The following is an 18,332-nucleotide window of genomic DNA, read 5'->3' as shown; positions in this document are numbered from 1 at the left end:
GTTTAATAGTAACTTAGGTTAGGATTTATTTTACAGGTAATTTTGTAATTATTTTAACTAGGTAGCTATTAATTAGTCAATAACTATTTAATAGCTATTGTACCTAGTTAAAATAAATACAAAGTTGCCTGTAAAATAAATATAAATGCTAAAATAGCTACAATGTAACTATTAGTTATATTGTAGCTATATTAGGGTTTATTTTACAGGTAAGTATTTAGTTTTATATAGGATTAATTTATTTAGTTAATTTAATGACAGTGTAGTGTTAGGTGTAATTGTAACTTAGGTTAGGGTTTATTTTACAGGTAAATTTGTATTTATTTTAGCTAGGTAGTTATTAACTATTTAATAGCTATTGTACCTAGTTAAAATAAATACAAAGTTGCCTGTAAAATAAATATAAATCCTAAAATAGCTACAATGTAACTATTAGTTATATTGTAGCTATATTAATAGCTAGTAGGGGGCTTAGATTAGGTGTAATTAGTTTAAAATTATTGTAATATTTTATTATTTTTGCTAATTTAGTGTTTGTTTGTTTTTTTGTACTTTTCTGATGGATGGAAGACCTCTTCTTGCCCCGCTTGGATGAAGACTTCTGCCAGTCTGGATGTCCTCTTCTGCCCCATCGGATGAAGACTTCGGCCCGGCTGGGTGAACACGACTCAAGGTAGGGAGATCTTCAGGGGGGTAGTGTTAGGTTTATTTAAGGGGGGTTTGGGTTAGAGTCGGGGTATGTGGGTGGTGGGTTGTACTGTGGGGGGAGGGATTGTGGTTTTTTTTTACAGGCAAAAGAGCTGTTTTCTTTGGGGCATGCCCCGCAAAGGGCCCTGTTCAGGGCTGGTAAGGTAATAGAGCTGTTAACTTTTGTAATTTAGTATAGGTTAGGGCAATTTTTTTATTTTGGGGGGCTTTGTTATTTTATTAGGGGGCTTAGATTAGGTGTAATTAGTTTAAAATTCTTGTAATATTTTTTTATTTTTTGTAATTTAGTGGGGGGGGTTTGTACTTTAGTTTAGTTTTTTTAATTGCATTTAATTGTAGGTACTTGTAGTTAATTTATTTAATGATAGTGTAGTGTTAGGTTTAATTGTAACTTAGGTTAGGATTTATTTTACAGGTAATTTTGTAATTATTTTAACTAGGTAGCTATTAAATAGTCAATATCTATTTAATAGCTATTGAACCTAGTTAAAATGAATACAAAGTTGCCTGTACAATAAATATAAATGCTAAAATAGCTACAATGTAACTATTAGTTATATTGCAGCTATATTAGGGTTTATTTTACAGGTAAGTCTTTAGTTTTATATAGGATTCATTTATTTAGTTAATTTAATGATAGTGTAGTGTTAGGTGTAATTGTAACTTAGGTTATGATTTATTTTACAGGTAAATTTGTATTTATTTTAGCTAGGTAGTTATTAAATAGTTATTAACTATTTAATAACTATTGTACCTAGTTAAAATAAATACAAAGTTGCCTGTAAAATACATATAAATCCTAAAATAGCTACAATGTAACTATTAGTTATATTGAAGCTATATTAATAGCTAGTAGGGGGCTTAGATTAGGTGTAATTAGTTTAAAATTATTGTAATATTTTATTATTTTTGGTAATTTAGTGTTTGTTTGTATTTTGGTACTTGTATGATGGATGGAAGACCTCTTCTTGCCCCGCTTGGATGAAGACTTCTGCCGGTCTGGATGTCCTCTTCTGCCCCATCGGATGAAGACTTCGGCCCGGCTGGGTGAACACGACTCAAGGTAGGGAGATCTTCAGGGGGGTAGTGTTAGGTTTATTTAAGGGGGGTTTGGGTTAGAGTAGGGGTATGTGGGTGGTGGGTTGTAATGTGGGGGGGGATTGTGTTTTTTTTTTACAGGCAAAAGAGCTGTTTTCTTTGGGGCATGCCCCGCAAAGGGCCCTGTTCAGGGCTGGTAAGGTAATAGAGCTGTTAACTTTTGTAATTTAGTATAGGGTAGGGCATTTTTTTTTATTTTGGGGGGCTTTGTTATTTTATTAGGGGGCTTAGATTAGGTGTAATTAGTTTAAAATTCTTGTAATATTTTTTTATTTTTTGTAATTTAGTGTTTGTTTTTTTTTGTAATTTAGTGGGGGGGTTTTGTACTTTAGTTTATTTAATTGTAGATAATTGTAGGTACTTGTAGTTAATTTATTTAATGACAGTGTAGTGTTAGGTTTAATTGTAACTTAGGTTAGGATTTATTTTACAGGTAATTTTGTAATTATTTTAACTAGGTAGCTATTAATTAGTCAATAACTATGTAATAGCTATTGTACCTAGTTAAAATAAATACAAAGTTGTCTGTAAAATAAATATAAATGCTAAAATAGCTACAATGTAACTATTAGTTATATTGCAGCTATATTAGGGTTTATTTTACAGGTAAGTATTTTGTTTTAAATATGATTCATTTATTTAGTTAATTTAATGATAGTGTAGTGTTAGGTGTTAGTGTAACTTAGGTTAGGATTTATTTTACAGGTAAATTTGTATTTATTTTAGCTAGGTAGTTATTAAATAGTTATTAACTATTTAATAACTATTGTACCTAGTTAAAATAAATACAAAGTTGCCTGTAAAATAAAAATAAATCCTAAAATAGCTACAAAGTAACTATTAGTTATATTGCAGCTATCTTAGGGTTTATTTTACAGGTAAGTCTTTAGTTTTAAATAGGATTCATTTATTTAACTATAGTAAACTTATTTCGTTTTATTTATTATATTTAAGTTAGGGGGTGTTAGGGTTAGGGTTAGACTTAGGTTTAGGGGTTAATAACCTTATTATAGTAGCGGCGACGATGGGGGCGGGAGATTAGGGGTTAATAATTGTAGGTAGGTGGCGGCGATGTTAGGGAGGGCAGATTAGGGGTTAATAAAATGTATTATAGTGTTTGCGAGGCGGGAGTGCGGCGGTTTAGGGGTTAATACATTTATTATAGTGGCGGCGATTTGCGGTCGGCAGATTAGGGGTTAATACTTGTAGTTAGATTGCGGCGACGTTGGGGGGAGGCAGATTAGGGGTTAATAACTATAATGTAGGGGTCGGCGGTGTTAGGGACAGCAGATTAGGGGTTAATAGCTATAATGTAGGTGGCGGCGATATCGGGTCGGCAGATTAGGGGTTAATACTTGTAGTTAGATTGCGGCGACGTTGGGGGAGGCAGATTAGGGGTTAATAACTATAATGTAGGGGTCGGCGGTGTTAGGGACAGCAGATTAGGGGTTAATAGCTATAATGTAGGCGGCGGCGATATCGGGTCGGCAGATTAGGGGTTAATACTTATAGTTAGATTGCGGCGACGTTGGGGGAGGCAGATTAGGGGTTAATAACTATAATGTAGGGGTCGGCGGTGTTAGGGATAGCAGATTAGGGGTTAATAGCTATAATGTAGGCGGCGGCGATATCGGGTCGGCAGATTAGGGGTTAATACTTGTAGTTAGATTGCGGCGACGTTGGGGGAGGCAGATTAGGGGTTAATAACTATAATGTAGGGGTCGGCGGTGTTAGGGACAGCAGATTAGGGGTTAATAGCTATAATGTAGGCGGCGGCGATATCGGGTCGGCAGATTAGGGGTTAATACTTGTAGTTAGATTGCGGCGACGTTGGGGGAGGCAGATTAGGGGTTAATAACTATAATGTAGGGGTCGGCGGTGTTAGGGACAGCAGATTAGGGGTTAATAGCTATAATGTAGGTGGCGGCGATATTCGGTCGGCAAATTAGGGGTTAATAAAATAATGCAGGTGTCAGCGATAGCGGGGGCGGCAGATTAGGGGTTAATAAGTGTTAGATTAGGGGTGTTTAGAGACTCGGGGTACATGTTAGGGTGTTAGGTGCAGACTTAGTGTTTCCCCATAGGAAACAATGGGGCTGCGGTGTTAGTTTTTTTTCAGCCGAAACTCCCATTGTTTCCTATGGGGAAATGCCGAATCTTAACGAGCTAATTCGGATTTATTCGGAGATACGGCAGCTATTTCGGATTCATTCGGTAGATTCGGAAGTATTTTAATTCGGAAATCCGAATCGATCCGAATCTCCGAATTTACCGAATTTACCGAATTTCCGAATTAATCCGAAACGAACCGCACATGTCTAGCAAGAACCTGGCTCAGCATCTGGTGGCTTCATCGAGATGCCAAATTGACCCTTTCATAGTCCGAAGAAGCTTGATCAGGAATGTTCTTTGTGGAAGAGAAGAAGCCAAAAACCACTTTTTCGGAAGGGCATCAGGGTGAAAAGGCTAAGATATGCTAAAGCTCACAAAGATTAGAATGAAGATCAGTAAAAAAGAGTGTTATGGAGTGACAAATCCAATTTTGAAATTTTTGGGTCCAATCGTAGACCATGAGGCCGATTTACCACATGTCTGTTGGACCTGATCTGACAGTGCGGATCAGGTCTGACAGACATCGCTGAATGCGGAGAGCACAAGAGCTGCTGGTGCAACGCCGCGGCTGCCAGCAGGGAGGTGTCAATCAACCCGATCGTACTCGACTGGGTTGAATTGTGGCAATTCCTGTCCGCCTCATCAGAGCAGGTGGACAGGGTTATGGAGCAGCAGTCTTTAGACCGCTGCTCCATAATTTGTGTTTCTGGCGAGTCTGAAGACTCGCCAGAAACACAGGCCCTCAAGCTCCATACGGAGCTTGATAAATGGGCCTCAATATGTGAGAAGAAGAGTTGGAGAGAAATGGAAGAATAAAAGCTTGCAGCCTTCAGTGAAACATGGTGGAGGGTCTGTCCTGGTTTGGGGCTGCATTTCTTCCAGTGGGGCTGGTGATATTGTTCAAATTGATGGGATCATAAATGTTGTAAAGTAAAGACAGGTTTTAATCCATCATGCCATTCCTTCTGGAAAGCGCCTGGTGGGAATGGTTTCATTTTTCAGCATGATAATGATCCCAAGCACACTGCTAATGCAGTGAAATCATATTTGGAGAGAAAAGCAGCTGTTAAAACACTGACAGTAATGGTCTGGCCTCCACAGAGTCCAGCCTTGAATATTATAGAGGCAGTATGTAATCACCTGGACAGAGAAAGAAAGAAAAGACAACCTAAATCTAAAGAAGAACTCTGGTAAGTGCTGAAAGAAGCCTGGTATAATATACAAGAAGATAACTTCAGAAAACTCCAGTCTCCCCAAAATAATTCAATATCGGCTTAGTGCCAAAGGAGGTCACAATAAATACTGACTTTTGCCTGAAGAACCATTTTGTTCTGAAATTTGTGTTTTTTTATATATATTTTATATATACATTGTGTACATATTTCCTATCGGCCAGATTACAAGTTTTGCGGTGAGGGGTGCGTTGCTAACTTGCACGTTATTCTCACCGCTCGCTTTCCTACAGCACTGGTATTACAGGTTTTTATAAACACGGCGTTATTAGGAAAGAAGTGATTGTAGAGCAAAATTGTGCTCCATACCGCACTCCAATACAAGCGCTGCTTAAGTCAGTGGTGAGCTGGTTGTACGTGCTCGTGCACAATTTCCCCATAGACATCAATGGGGAGTGCCGGCTTTTAAAAACTCTAACACCTGCAAAAAAGCAGCGTAAAGCTCAGTAATGCAGCCCCATTGATTCCAATGGGGAAACACATTTAAAGTTTACACCTAACACCCTAACATGAACCCCGAATCTAAACACCCCTAATCTTACACTTATTAACCCCTAATCTGCTTCCCCCGACATCGCGGACAACTACACTATACTTATTAACCCCTAATCTGCCGCTTCGGACATCGCCACCACTATAATAAACATATTAACCCCTAAACCGTCGCACTCCTGCATCACAAGCATTAGTTAAATATTATTAACCCCTAATCTGCCGCCCCCAACGTCACCGCCACTATACTATATTTATTAACCCCTAAGTCTAAGTCTAACCCTAACACCCCCTAACTTAAATATAAATAAATTAAATCTAAAGAAAACCTACTATTAATAACTAAATAATTCTTATTTAAAACTAAATACTTACCTGTAAAATAAACCCTAAGCTAGCTACAATATAACTAATAGTTACATTGTATCTAGCTTAGGGTTTATTTTTATTTTACAGGCAAGTTTGTATTTATTTTAACTAGGTAGAATAGTTACTAAATAGTTATTAACTATTTACTAACTACCTAGCTAAAATAAATACAAATTTACCTGTAAAATAAAACCTAACCTGTCTTACGCTAACACCTAACACTACACTACAATTAAATAAATTATTTAAATTAAATACAATTAACTAAATTAAATACAAATACCTAAATTACAAAAAAAAAAAAAAACCCCACTAAATTACACAAAATAAAAAACTAATTACAAGATATTTATACTAATTACACCTAATCTAATAGCCCTATCAAAATAAAAAAGCCCCCCCAAAATAAAAAAAAGCCCTAGCCTAAACTAAACTACCAATATCCCTTAAAAGGGGCTTTTGCGGGGCATTGCCCCAAAGAAATAAGCTCTTTTACCTGTAAAAAAAAATACAAACAACCCCACAACAGTAAAACCCACCACCCACACAACCAACCCCCCAAATAAAACCCTAACTAAAAAAACCTAAGCTCCCCATTGCCCTGAAAAGGGCATTTGGATGGGCATTGCCCTTAAAAGGGCATTTAGCTCTATTGCAGCGCAAAGCCCTAACCTAAAACTAAAACCCACCCAATAAACCCTTAAAAAAAACCTGTGCACATTGCCAGAACTGATTATTACGCTATGTGCATGTCTTTTTCTTTCCTATCTACAACTCACACGACTGCATGACGGGACTGAGGTTCTCACCACCAGGAGAAAGATTAGAAAGAAAGCTGAGAGAGTCCAGGATTTCCATTGCTGCAAAGAAAACACCCACGGAACTACCAGGATACCATTGCTTAAAGAGCCAAGGGATCACCTTTATTTCTAAGAGCTGACAACTTACCTCATACGACTGAGGTACCCACTGGTAAGCGCAATATACTTACCTTAAACAAAGATTTGTTGAAAATCAAAGAAATAACTAATTGTCAACAGGAACTTTATTGAACACTTATTAGTTATCTCAAAAAAATGAGGCCAGCATTATACTGGATCACATTGTATCGCTGTGCGCCTTCTCATTTGATTTGATATCCACTTTCCTACTTCTATTTACAACAGTGACAAGGGTACACTGTATCAACACGTAGGCAGCACGAATACACAATACTGATACAAATATTGAGCGCATTATATCTTTGTATACCTTTGTATCACACACTGTTATTCCATAGTGAGACTGTTCTAACAATATCACTATAGAAATTCTTCTTTATTCAAGGTTATTAAGTTACTCTTCCTTCTACTTAGTAATAGTGACAGGTGTTATAGTTTTAGTGCTGGTGTCCCTCCTTGATTTTTAGAATATATATATATATTTATATTTGTGCAAAAAACATCAGATATTGTGAAGAATATTGGATTGTCAAATATTCATATTTTCATGTCGAGTTAGCGCACTTGAGAATATGTGAATTTTTTTTGCTCCATTGACTTCTATGGGGGTTAAGGTTATCGCAAGCTCTATATTGTAAATTCGGCTTTTTACGTTCTTTGGATTAGCGCACAAATGAAAACAGTTTACTTTGAACTCATAATACGAGCGCAACCCAACACATGCAAAAAGCTTACTTCTAGCACAGTTAACGCTTGAGCGGGAGCATTAAATAGTGCTCCACTCGTAATCTGGACCATAGTGTACCCGTAGGGGTTACATTTTGCAAAAAATAATTCAAACTTTTTCTCTCTTTTTATTCAGCACATCACTTGGTTCTTCACTGGACCAATATGCTTCCTGTAACAATAACTGTGACTGCCAAACAGACTCGTTTACTCCTGTGTGTGGTGCCGATGGTATTACTTATCTGTCCGCCTGCTTTGCTGGCTGCACTAAAACGGTGAGCTTATAAATGGGTCATATTTATTATAATATAATCTTATATCTATCTATGTAGCTACGTGGATCGTTTGGACAGTTTTTGAAAAATTACCTATCATGATCACATTTATTATCTCTACTTTTCTGGTAGAGATGTATTTACAGATGTAATATAATTTGACTTGATATTGATTTTATCTACATATTTGAATATTAGTTTGATATTAATTTTATCTACATGTGAATATTATTAAGTATTTTAAATATGCAATATTCTAATATATAGTTATGTATTGATACTACATAATTTATGTTTGGATATCTTAGATTACCTACTTATTATTCCTGGTATAGGTTAAAACTATAGTTGTTGTTTTATTAAGCAGAGAATCAAGTCAAAATTAAACTTTCAGGATTCAGATAGAGCATGAAATTTTAATCAACTTTCCAATTTATTTCCATTAACAAAATGTGCAGTCTTTTTATATTTACAATTTTTGAATCACCAGCTCCTACTGAGCATGTGCAAGAATTCACAGACTATATGTATATGCATTTATAATTGGCTGATGGGTGTCAGAAAAAAATCTACTACTCACTTGAAGTCCATACTAAGGGGGGTAGTTATCAAGCCGTCTACTTTTCTGACTTCGCCGGCCCAATACGCCCGCCTAAGCTTGCCTACCTTCGCCGCCGCGGACCTTGAATACGTTAGCCTGTTATCAAAAAAAGCTGTCAAAAAGCCGCGGGGCGATGAGCAGCGGACTGTGATAGTTATCACTCATCCGATCTCGCTGCCCTTCGGCTTTTTCCCAGCTTTATTGCTAGCCTGTCACTAAGCACCCACACTAAACTACACTGTTCTACCCCCTATACCGGCGCCCCCGGAGCCCCCCGCAACTAAATAAAGTTACTAACCCCTAAACAGCCGCTCCTAGACCCTGCCGCAACTCTTATAAATGTATTAACCCCTAAACCGCCGCTCCTAGACCCTGCCGCAACTCTTATAAATGTATTAACCCCTAAACTGCCGCTCCCGGACACCGCTGCCACCTACAGTATACCTAGTAACCCCTATCCTGCCCCCCCTACACCTTCGCCCTCTATAATAAAATTATTAACCCCTATCCTGCCCCCCACTACACCGCCGCCACTGTAATAAAATTATTAACCCCTAAACCTAAGTCTAACCCTAACCCTAACGCCCCCCTAACTTAAATATTATTTAAATAAATCTAAATAATATTTCTATTATTAACTAAATTAATCCTATTTAAAACTAAATACTTACTTTTAAAATAAACCCTAATATAGCTACAATATAAATAATAATTATATTCTAGCTATCTTAGGATTTATTTTTATTTTACAGGCAACTTTCAATATATTTTAACTAGGTACAATAGCTATTAAATAGTTATTAACTATTTAATAGCTTACCTAGCTAAAATAAACTGAAATTTACCTGTAAAATAAATCCTAACCTAAGTTATAATTACACCTAACACTACACTATACTTTAATAAATTATTCCTATTTAAAACTAAATACTTACCTGTAAAATAAACCCTAAGATAGCTACAATATAAATAATAATAATATTGTAGCTATCTTAGGATTTATATTTATTTTACAGGTAACTTTGTATTTATTTTAGCTAGGTAGAATAGTTATTAAATAGTTATTAACTATTTAATAACTACCTAGCTAAAAGAAATACAAATTGACCTGTAAAATAAATCCTAACCTAAGTTACAATTAAACCTAATACTACACTATCATTAAATTAATTAAATAAACTACCTACAAATAACTACAATTAAATACAATTACATAAACTAACTAAAGTACAAAAAATAAAAAAGCTAAGTTACAAAAAATAAAAAAATAAGTTACAAACATTTTAAAAATATTACAACAATTTTAAGCTAATTACACCTAATCTAAGCCCCCTAATAAAATAACAAACCCCCCCAAAATAAAAAAATGCCCTACCCTATTCTAAATTAAATAAAGTTCAAAGCTCTTTTACCTTACCAGCCCTTAAAAGGGCCATTTGTGGGGGCATGCCCCAAAAAGTTCAGCTCTTTTGCTTGTAAAAGAAAAATACAAGCCCCCCAACATTAAAACCCACCACCCACATACCCCTAATCTAACCCAAACCCCCCTTACAAAAACCTAACACTAATCCCCTGAAGATCATCCTACCTTTAGTCGTCTTCACTCAGCCAAGCAGCGATGGATCCGAAGTGGACATCCGGAGCGGAAGAAGTTAATCCTCCAAGCGGCGCTGAAGAAATCTTCCATCCGATGAAGTCATCATCCAGGCGGCGATGAAGAAGTCTTCGATCCGGGCGATGTCATCTTCAAAGAGGCGCTGAAGAGGTCTTCTATCCGGGCAATGTCATCTTCCAAGCCGGGTCTTGAATCTTCCTCCCGCCGACGCGGAACCTCCTTCTTCACCGACGGACTACGACGAATGAAGGCTCCTTTAAGGGACGTCATCCAAGATGGCGTCCCCTCAATTCCGATTGGCTGATAGGATTCTATAGGATTCTATCAGCCAATCGGAATTAAGATAGGAAAAATCTGATTGGCTGATGGATTCAGCCAATCAGATTGAGCTTGCATTCTATTGGCTGTTCCGATCAGCCAATAGAATGCGAGCTCAATCTGATTGGCTGATGGAATCAGCCAATCAGATTTTTCCTATCTTAATTCCGATTGGCTGATAGAATCCTATCAGCCAATCGGAATTGAGGGGACGCCATCTTGGATGACGTCCCTTAAAGGAGCCTTCATTCGTCGTAGTCCGTCGGTGAAGAAGGAGGTTCCGCGTCGGCGGGAGGAAGATTCAAGACCCGGCTTGGAAGATGACATCGCCCGGATAGAAGACCTCTTCAGCGCCTCTTTGAAGATTCTTTGAAGATGACATCGCCCGGATCGAAGACTTCTTCATCGCCGCCTGGATGATGACTTCATCAGATGGAAGATTTCTTCAGCACCGCTTGGAGGATTAACTTCTTCCGCTCCGGATGTCCACTTCAGTTCCATCGCTGCTCGGCTGAGTGAAGACGACTAAAGGTAGGATGATCTTCAGGGGATTAGTGTTAGGTTTTTGTAAGGGGGGTTTGGGTTAGATTAGGGGTATGTGGGTGGTGGGTTTTAATGTTGGGGGGGTTGTATTTTTCTTTTACAGGCAAAAGAGCTGAACTTTTTGGGGCATGCCCCCACAAATGGCCCTTTTAAGGGCTGGTAAGGTAAAAGAGATTTGAACTTTATTTAATTTAGAATAGGGTAGGGCATTTTTTTATTTTTGGGGGGTTTGTTATTTTATTAGGGGGCTTAGATTAGGTGTAAGTAGCTTAAAATTGTTGTAATATTTTTAAAATGTTTGTAACTTATTTTTTATTTTTTGTAACTTAGCTTTTTTATTTTTTGTACTTTAGTTAGTTTATGTAATTGTATTTAATTGTAGTTATTTGTAGGTAGTTTATTTAATTAATTTAATGATATTGTAGTATTAGGTTTAATTGTAACTTAGGTTAGGATTTATTTTACAGGTAATTTTGTATTTCTTTTAGCTAGGTAGTTATTAAATAGTTAATAACTATTTAATAACTATTCTAACTAGCTAAAATAAATACAAAGTTACCTGTAAAATAAATATAAATCCTAAGATAGCTACAATATAATTATTATTTATATTGTAGCTATATTAGGGTTTATTTTACAGGTAAGTATTTAGTTTTAAATAGGAATAATTTATTAAAGTATAGTGTAGTGTTAGGTGTAATTGTAACTTAGGTTAGGATTTATTTTACAGGTAAATTTCAGTTTATTTTAGCTAGGTAACTATTAAATAGTTAATAACTATTTAATAGCTTACCTAGCTAAAATAAATTGAAAGTTGCCTGTAAAATAAAAATAAATCCTAAGATAGCTACAATATAATTATTATTTATATTGTAGCTATATTAGGGTTTATTTTAAAGGTAAGTATTTAGTTTTAAATAGGATTAATTTAGTTAATAATAAAAATATTATTTAGATTTATTTAATTAATATTTAAGTTAGGGGGGCGTTAGGGTTAGTGTTAGACTTAGGTTTGGGGGTTAATAATTTTATTACAGTGGCGGCGGCGTAGTGGGGGGCAGGATGGGGTTAATAAATTTATTATAGGTGGCGACGGTGTAGGGGGCGGCAGATTAGGGGTTAATAAGTTTAATATAGGTTGCGGTGGGTTCAGGGAGCGGCGGTTTAGGGGTTAATACATTTATTATAGTTGCGGTGGGCTCCGGGAGCAGTGGTTTAGGGGTTAATATGTATAGAGTAGCTTGCGGTGGGCTCCGGGAGCGGCGGTTTAGGGGTTAATACATATATTATAGTTGCGTCGGGGTCAGGGAGCGGCGGTTTAGGGGTTAATATGTATAGAGTAGCTTGCGGTGGGCTCCGGGAGTGGCGGTTTAGGGGTAATAACTTTATTTAGTTGCGGCGGTGTAGGGGGGCAGATTAGTGGTGTTTAGACTCGGGGTACATGTTAGGGTGTTAGGTGCAGACAGCTCCCATAGAAATCAATGGGATGTCTGGCAGCAGCGAACTTGTACTTTCGCTATGGTCAGACTCCCATTGATTCCTATGGGATCCGCCGCCTCCAGGGGTGGCGGTTTGAAAACCAGGTACGCTGGGCAGTAAAAGTGCCGAGCGTACCTGCTAGTCATTTGATAACTAGCAAAAGTAGTGAGAATGTGCCGCACTTGTGTGCGGAACATCTGGAGTGACGTAAGAATCGATCTGTGTCTGACTGAGTCCGGCAGATCGAAGCTTACGTCACTAAATTCTACTTTAGCCGGTCTCGAGCCTTTGATAACTAAGGCGAATCAGCCTCGCCACAAATACGCTGCGGAATTCCAGCGTATTTGAGGTTGACGGCTTGATAACTACCCCCCTAAGTGCTATTGCATTGTCTTTTTATCACGCATATGTTGATTGTAGAAATCTACTGTATTTACTGGTTCTTTAACAAATAAGTCTTGTTGCTATTATTTGGCTCATATCCTATACAATGCAGCTAAGGGGGTCTGTAGGAAAAGTCATTTCAGCATGCTTACATACTTACATCTGCAAAGTCATGTACTATATTTAATTTTTCTTTTGTGATTGTCACATTCGCACTGTATTGATTGTCACAAATAGTACTGGCGTCTTTTTTAAATTGAGTTTTTAAAGGAGATCTCTAAATCCCAATTTTCACTCACCTAGATTACGAGTTATGTGCGCTATAGGGAAATTAAGGAACGCAACAAAAGTTGCGTTATTTAACCCCCTATAGCGCAGCCATTATAAGTTTTCAAACAGCCTGCTTGTGCGTGCGATATGGTGGTTTTAAGCTCCATACTGCACACAATACATGCGCTGTTTTGACGTGCTCGTGCACGCTTTCCCCATAGACATCAATGGGGAGAGCAGGTCAGAAAAAAGCCTAACACCTGTGATCGCAGAATAAAAAGCTCCGTAACGCAGCCCCATTTATGTCTATTGGGAAAAATAAAGATACATTTAAACCTAACACCCTAACATAAACCCGAGTCTAAACACCCCTAATCTGCCGCCCCCAACATTGCCGCCACTATACTAAAATTATTAACCCCTATTCCCCTGCACCCCAACATCGCCCACACTATAAAAAATCTATTAGCCCCTATTCTGCAGCTCCCCGACATTGCTGCCACTAAATAAAGTTATTAACCCCTAAACCTCTGGCCTCCCACATCACTGCCACTAAATAAACCTATCAACACCTAAACCGCCAGCCCCCCACATTGCAACAACCTAAATTAAACTATATTCCCATCTTAATATGAGAAGAGTCCACAGCTGCATTCCTTACTTGTGGGAAACTCTTAACCTGGCCACCAGGAGGAGGCAAAGACACCCCAGCCAAAGGCTTAAATACCTCCCCCACTTCCTCATAACCCCAGTCATTCTTTGCCTTTTGTCACAGGAGGTTGGCAGTGTTAGAAGATTTTGCAGTAGTCTCTTATAGAGGGTAGTACTCTTCGAGATGGGACTGGAGTTTTAAGTAGTCCTATCAGCCTCTCGTTGAGATTATGGATGAAAGTTAGAGACCGGAGATGCAGGGAGAGTCTTTCTGTGAAACTATCCCGACTCATATTAACAGCTCGATAGGCAATCAGCGTTGACGAGTTTTGCTGCCTGCTTTCTTCACTCAAGTCCATGTCAGAAGCAATGCTACTATCTGTCACACTTGAAGGGCCATGTTCCTGTTCCATGGCATAGATTCTGGTAAGATTGTTTCATTTTTTATACATGTATGATAATGCAAGATGACAGTGTCACAGTGTGACTCCTTTTATCTGTATAGAATCAAGGGTTAATATCTCCTTAGGGGGATTATTGAACAGGGGGGAATAATCATATGTTTATTTGATTTTATGCTGCTTTTATGTGTGAGATGTTATGGGCTCATAGACTTTTATGGAATATACAGGTTTCACTTTCACTTTGAGAGCCATGCAGCTTACAAGCTTGGCTCGCTTTCTCATAGCAGGAACGGTCCTGCATTGTGCACCATGTAATTAATTCCCTTTTTCCTGACCGGGTGTCTATCAGAGAGGAGTCATAAATCTCTATACTGTCTGGGTCATAGGAGGTGGTGAGTGCCCCAGCCATTGGGGTATAAAGGTGCCATTTTTTTTAATAAAATAAGATGTTTTATTTCTCTAGTTCTCCAGTTATTGCACTAGCGATGGAGGATTCTGTTACTTTAGAGGGCACTCCCTCTATTCCTAATGAGTAATTCCTGTTTATATGGTGAGGAGGCCTTAGTTCTGCCCTCTCAATTATGTTCCATATGCCTTGATAATGTGATAAGATCAAACATGTTTGATACCACGGAGCCGTGCACCTCTGAGCTGTTGTCGTCCAGTGAGGTGCGTACCCTACATTCTTATATCACTACACATGCAGTTTTCCCATAGCATTGCTAATCCTCCATCTGGAGGGGGCCTTTTTTCACCAGACGTTACTGCGCAGTTCAGACGGCAGTGTCTGCGGCCTTTAATGCTTTACCTTGGCCTGCTAAGCGCAAGCGAAAGGTTACATATTTCACTCCTTCCCAGAGTACATCAGATAATTTATTGGATTTAACTGAGGGTTATCCAAGGATGAAGTTCTTTCTGAGACTTCAGAGTATGAACATTCTGGGTCTGAGTCTGCTGCCTCTAAACCTCCGGGTGCGGAGGAACCAGGCTTTAGTTTAGGAATTTGTGCTTTCTTCTAAAGGAAGTTTTTAGTGAATTCAGAGGTCCCAGAGGCCAAGATGCCTGATGCACCTTTAATTCCAAAATTGAATAGAGTTTGAGGACAGGGTGGTACCTTATCCTTCCCTGCTCCTGTTAGATGGCGAACATTATTATGAATGAATGGGACAGGATTGGATTCCTTTTCTCCCTTTAACAAATTGTCCCTGTTCCTGGACTCTCAATGAAGTTGTGAGGTTCCGTCTCTAAATGGGATGGCATTATCTTCACCCTTGCTAAACGTACTACTATCCTGCTTGAGATTAGTTCTTCGTTTGTAGAGCTTATGGATAAAGAATGGAAACTCTCTTAAGAAGGATGTTTCAACATACAGGATATTTGTTTCAACGGTTACTGGAGAAACTACCTTCAGGCACAACTACTTATGGGATTGATCGGGCTGAAGGGTCCCTTCAATGTTTCTCAGAAAAGATTTACGGCCTTGAGGGTTGTTAATTCTTTTATCTGTGCTGCTATTATGCAGTTTATTCGCTTGAATGCTATGGCTTCAGCTATTTCTGTTCAGGTCTTCTTCCCTCCCTTTAAGGGAATGATTTTGTCTGGTCCAGGCCTGGACTCAATTATCTCCACGGTCTCAGGGGGCAAGGGTGCCTTCCTACCACAAGAATATATGAACTAATCTAAGGGATGATTTTCATTCTTTTCGTTCTGATAAAGCCCATGTCAGCAGTCCTCCGATAAGCCGGAGCAAACCAAGAGCTCTTGGAAGCTGGCTCAGTCCTGGAATAACTCCAAGCAGAGCAAGAATCCCGCTGAGTCGACGTCTGCATAAATGGGCGGTCCCCGGTCCTCTTCTGGATCATGTAGGGGGCAGTATGTTGATCTTTTCAGTCGCTTGGTTCAGGGACGTGCAGGATCCATGGGTCCTGGAGGTCAAAGCTCAGGGTTACAAGATAGGTTTTAAGTCTCAGCCACCCAAGAGCAGATTCCTCCTGTCTTCCTGACCAGTAAGGAGGGAAGCCTTTCTGGCGTGTGTACGGGATCTGCCCTCTAGGAGTTATTGTCCCGGTGCCTATAGCAGTGAGAGGTTTGGGATACTATTCAAACCTTTTTGTGGTCCCTAAGAAGGAGGGAAATTTCTGTCATGACCATGATAGATCTGAAGGATTCTCCCTTCTCGTACCAATCCTCAAGGACCACTTCCAGTTCCTAAGGTTTGCATTCCTGGACCAGCACTTCCAGTTATTTCCCTTCTGTTTGGTCTAGCTAAAGAAATTTTTCGAAGAGTGGACCATTCGGAATATCTCCTCTGTCTTGTTAGATCCCATGGTTGAAGATAATCTCAAGAGTTCTCTTGTATCAAGTACCAGGGTAGAATTTTCGTGTACTATAATAGTCTCCATAGACATGAGACACCAGAGATGTTGCAAGCTAACTTCAACATGCCTTGCCCTCCAGATCTCCTTAAGGCCATTTGTGGCTTGGTGTATGGAAGTGATTGGTCTCATGGTGTTCAGCTTGGACATCATTTCCTTTGCCAGGTTTCACCTAAGACTGTTGCAACTGTGCATGCTGAACTAGTGGAACGGCAATCATTCAGATCTGTCTCAACAGGGAGAATCGCTCTCTTGATGGTTTTGTCCGGATCACTTGTCCTGAGGGACGTCTGTTTCAAAACCATCCTGGGTAACTGTGACTATGGTTGCAAGTTTGTCAGGATGGGGAGCTGTTTGGGGTGCCAGAAAGGCAGAGGGCCTCTGGTCTCAGGAGGTAAAGCTCCCTCCTGATCTCATTTTGGATCTTCGGACAATATACAATGCTCTGAAGGCTTGGCCTCTGCTGGGTTTGTCCCAGTTAATCAAATTCCAATCAAGCAATATATCTTTGGTGGCTTACATCAACCATCAGGGGGGGAACGAGAAGCTCCATGGTGTTGAGGGAAGTATCTCGGATTCTGGTGTGGGGGAGACCCGCATTTGTTCGCTGTCAGCAATTCACATTCCGGGTGTGGACATCTGGGAAGCGGATTTCCTCAGCAGACAATCCTTCCATCAGGGAGATTGGTCTCTCCACCCCGAGTGTTTGCAGAGATTTGCAAGATGAAGATCTTATAACGTATCAATACCAAGCTTCCCAGACAGGGGTCGAGGTACAGGGATCCTCAGCGGAGCTAACAGATGCATTAGCGGTGCCTTGAAGGTTCAATCTGATTTATCCTTTCCGACCGTTACCACTACTTCCTAGTGTAATGGCTCGAGTCAAGCAGGCTTCAGTGATGCTGACCGCTCCTTCTTTGCTGCGAAGGATATGGTTCACAGATCTAGTGGGGATGCCATCATCTCCTCCGTGGAAGTTACCTTTGTCACAGAGATCTGCTTACCAAGGTCTCTTTGTTCATCAAGCTTGTAAGCTGGTTGCTCGTCACATCTATCAAAAGGTGTGGAGGACCTACTTATTCTGTTTTCCAGGATGATTTGGAGAAGGGCTTTCTGCTAAGTCCCCTGATGGGACAGTTTTCAGCCCTGTCTGTGTAACTGCACAATAGGTTTGCAGCGCTTACAGATGTGCAGCCATTTGTTAAGGCTCTGCTGGGATCATACCCGTGTTTAGATCTTAGGCTCTTCCTTGCAGTTTAAATCTTGTCCTTAAGGTTTTGCAACGGGTTCCGTTGGAGTCTGTGCATGAAGTGGACATTAAATTATTGTCTTGGAAGGTTCCTTTTCTACTGGCTATTGCTTCTGCACGTAGAGTATCTGTGATTGCTGCCTTGCAATGCATTTCTCCTTATCTGGCTTTTCTTGCAGATAAGACTGTTCTATGAACCAAGTTAGGTTTCTTCCTAAGGTTGTGTCAATTTGCAACATCAATCAAGAGATTGTGGTCCCTTTCTTATGTCCTAATCCTTCTTCGTCGAAGGAACATTTCCAACGTATTCTGGATGTAGTTTGTGCCTTGAAGTTCTATCTTCGGGCCACAAAGGAAGTTAGACAAACCTCTTTCTCGGTTTGTTCTCTTTTCTGGGAAGTGTAGGGGTCGTTGGGCCTCTTCGACTTTCTTATCTTTTTGGCTGAGGAGTGTCATCCGTTTAACATAGAAACGGCAGGACGTAAGCCTC

General features: G+C 39.3%; 1 protein-coding gene across 1 annotated transcript in view; it reads left to right on the top strand.

Moving 5' to 3' along the window:
* The window catches only part of SLCO3A1 (solute carrier organic anion transporter family member 3A1), an 858,554-nt gene that overhangs the window by 583,345 nt on the left and 256,877 nt on the right, over positions 1-18,332 (top strand). Inside the window, exon 7 of the mRNA XM_053717636.1 lies at positions 7,815-7,953. Coding sequence (XP_053573611.1) covers positions 7,815-7,953 — 139 coding nt within the window. The remainder of the gene's footprint in view (positions 1-7,814; positions 7,954-18,332) is intronic.

The sequence above is a fragment of the Bombina bombina genome, chromosome 6 (assembly GCF_027579735.1).
Source record: "Bombina bombina isolate aBomBom1 chromosome 6, aBomBom1.pri, whole genome shotgun sequence".
NCBI lineage: Eukaryota > Metazoa > Chordata > Amphibia > Anura > Bombinatoridae > Bombina > Bombina bombina.
Note: the sequence above shows the minus strand (reverse complement) of the source record. Positions and strands in the feature narration are given on the sequence as shown.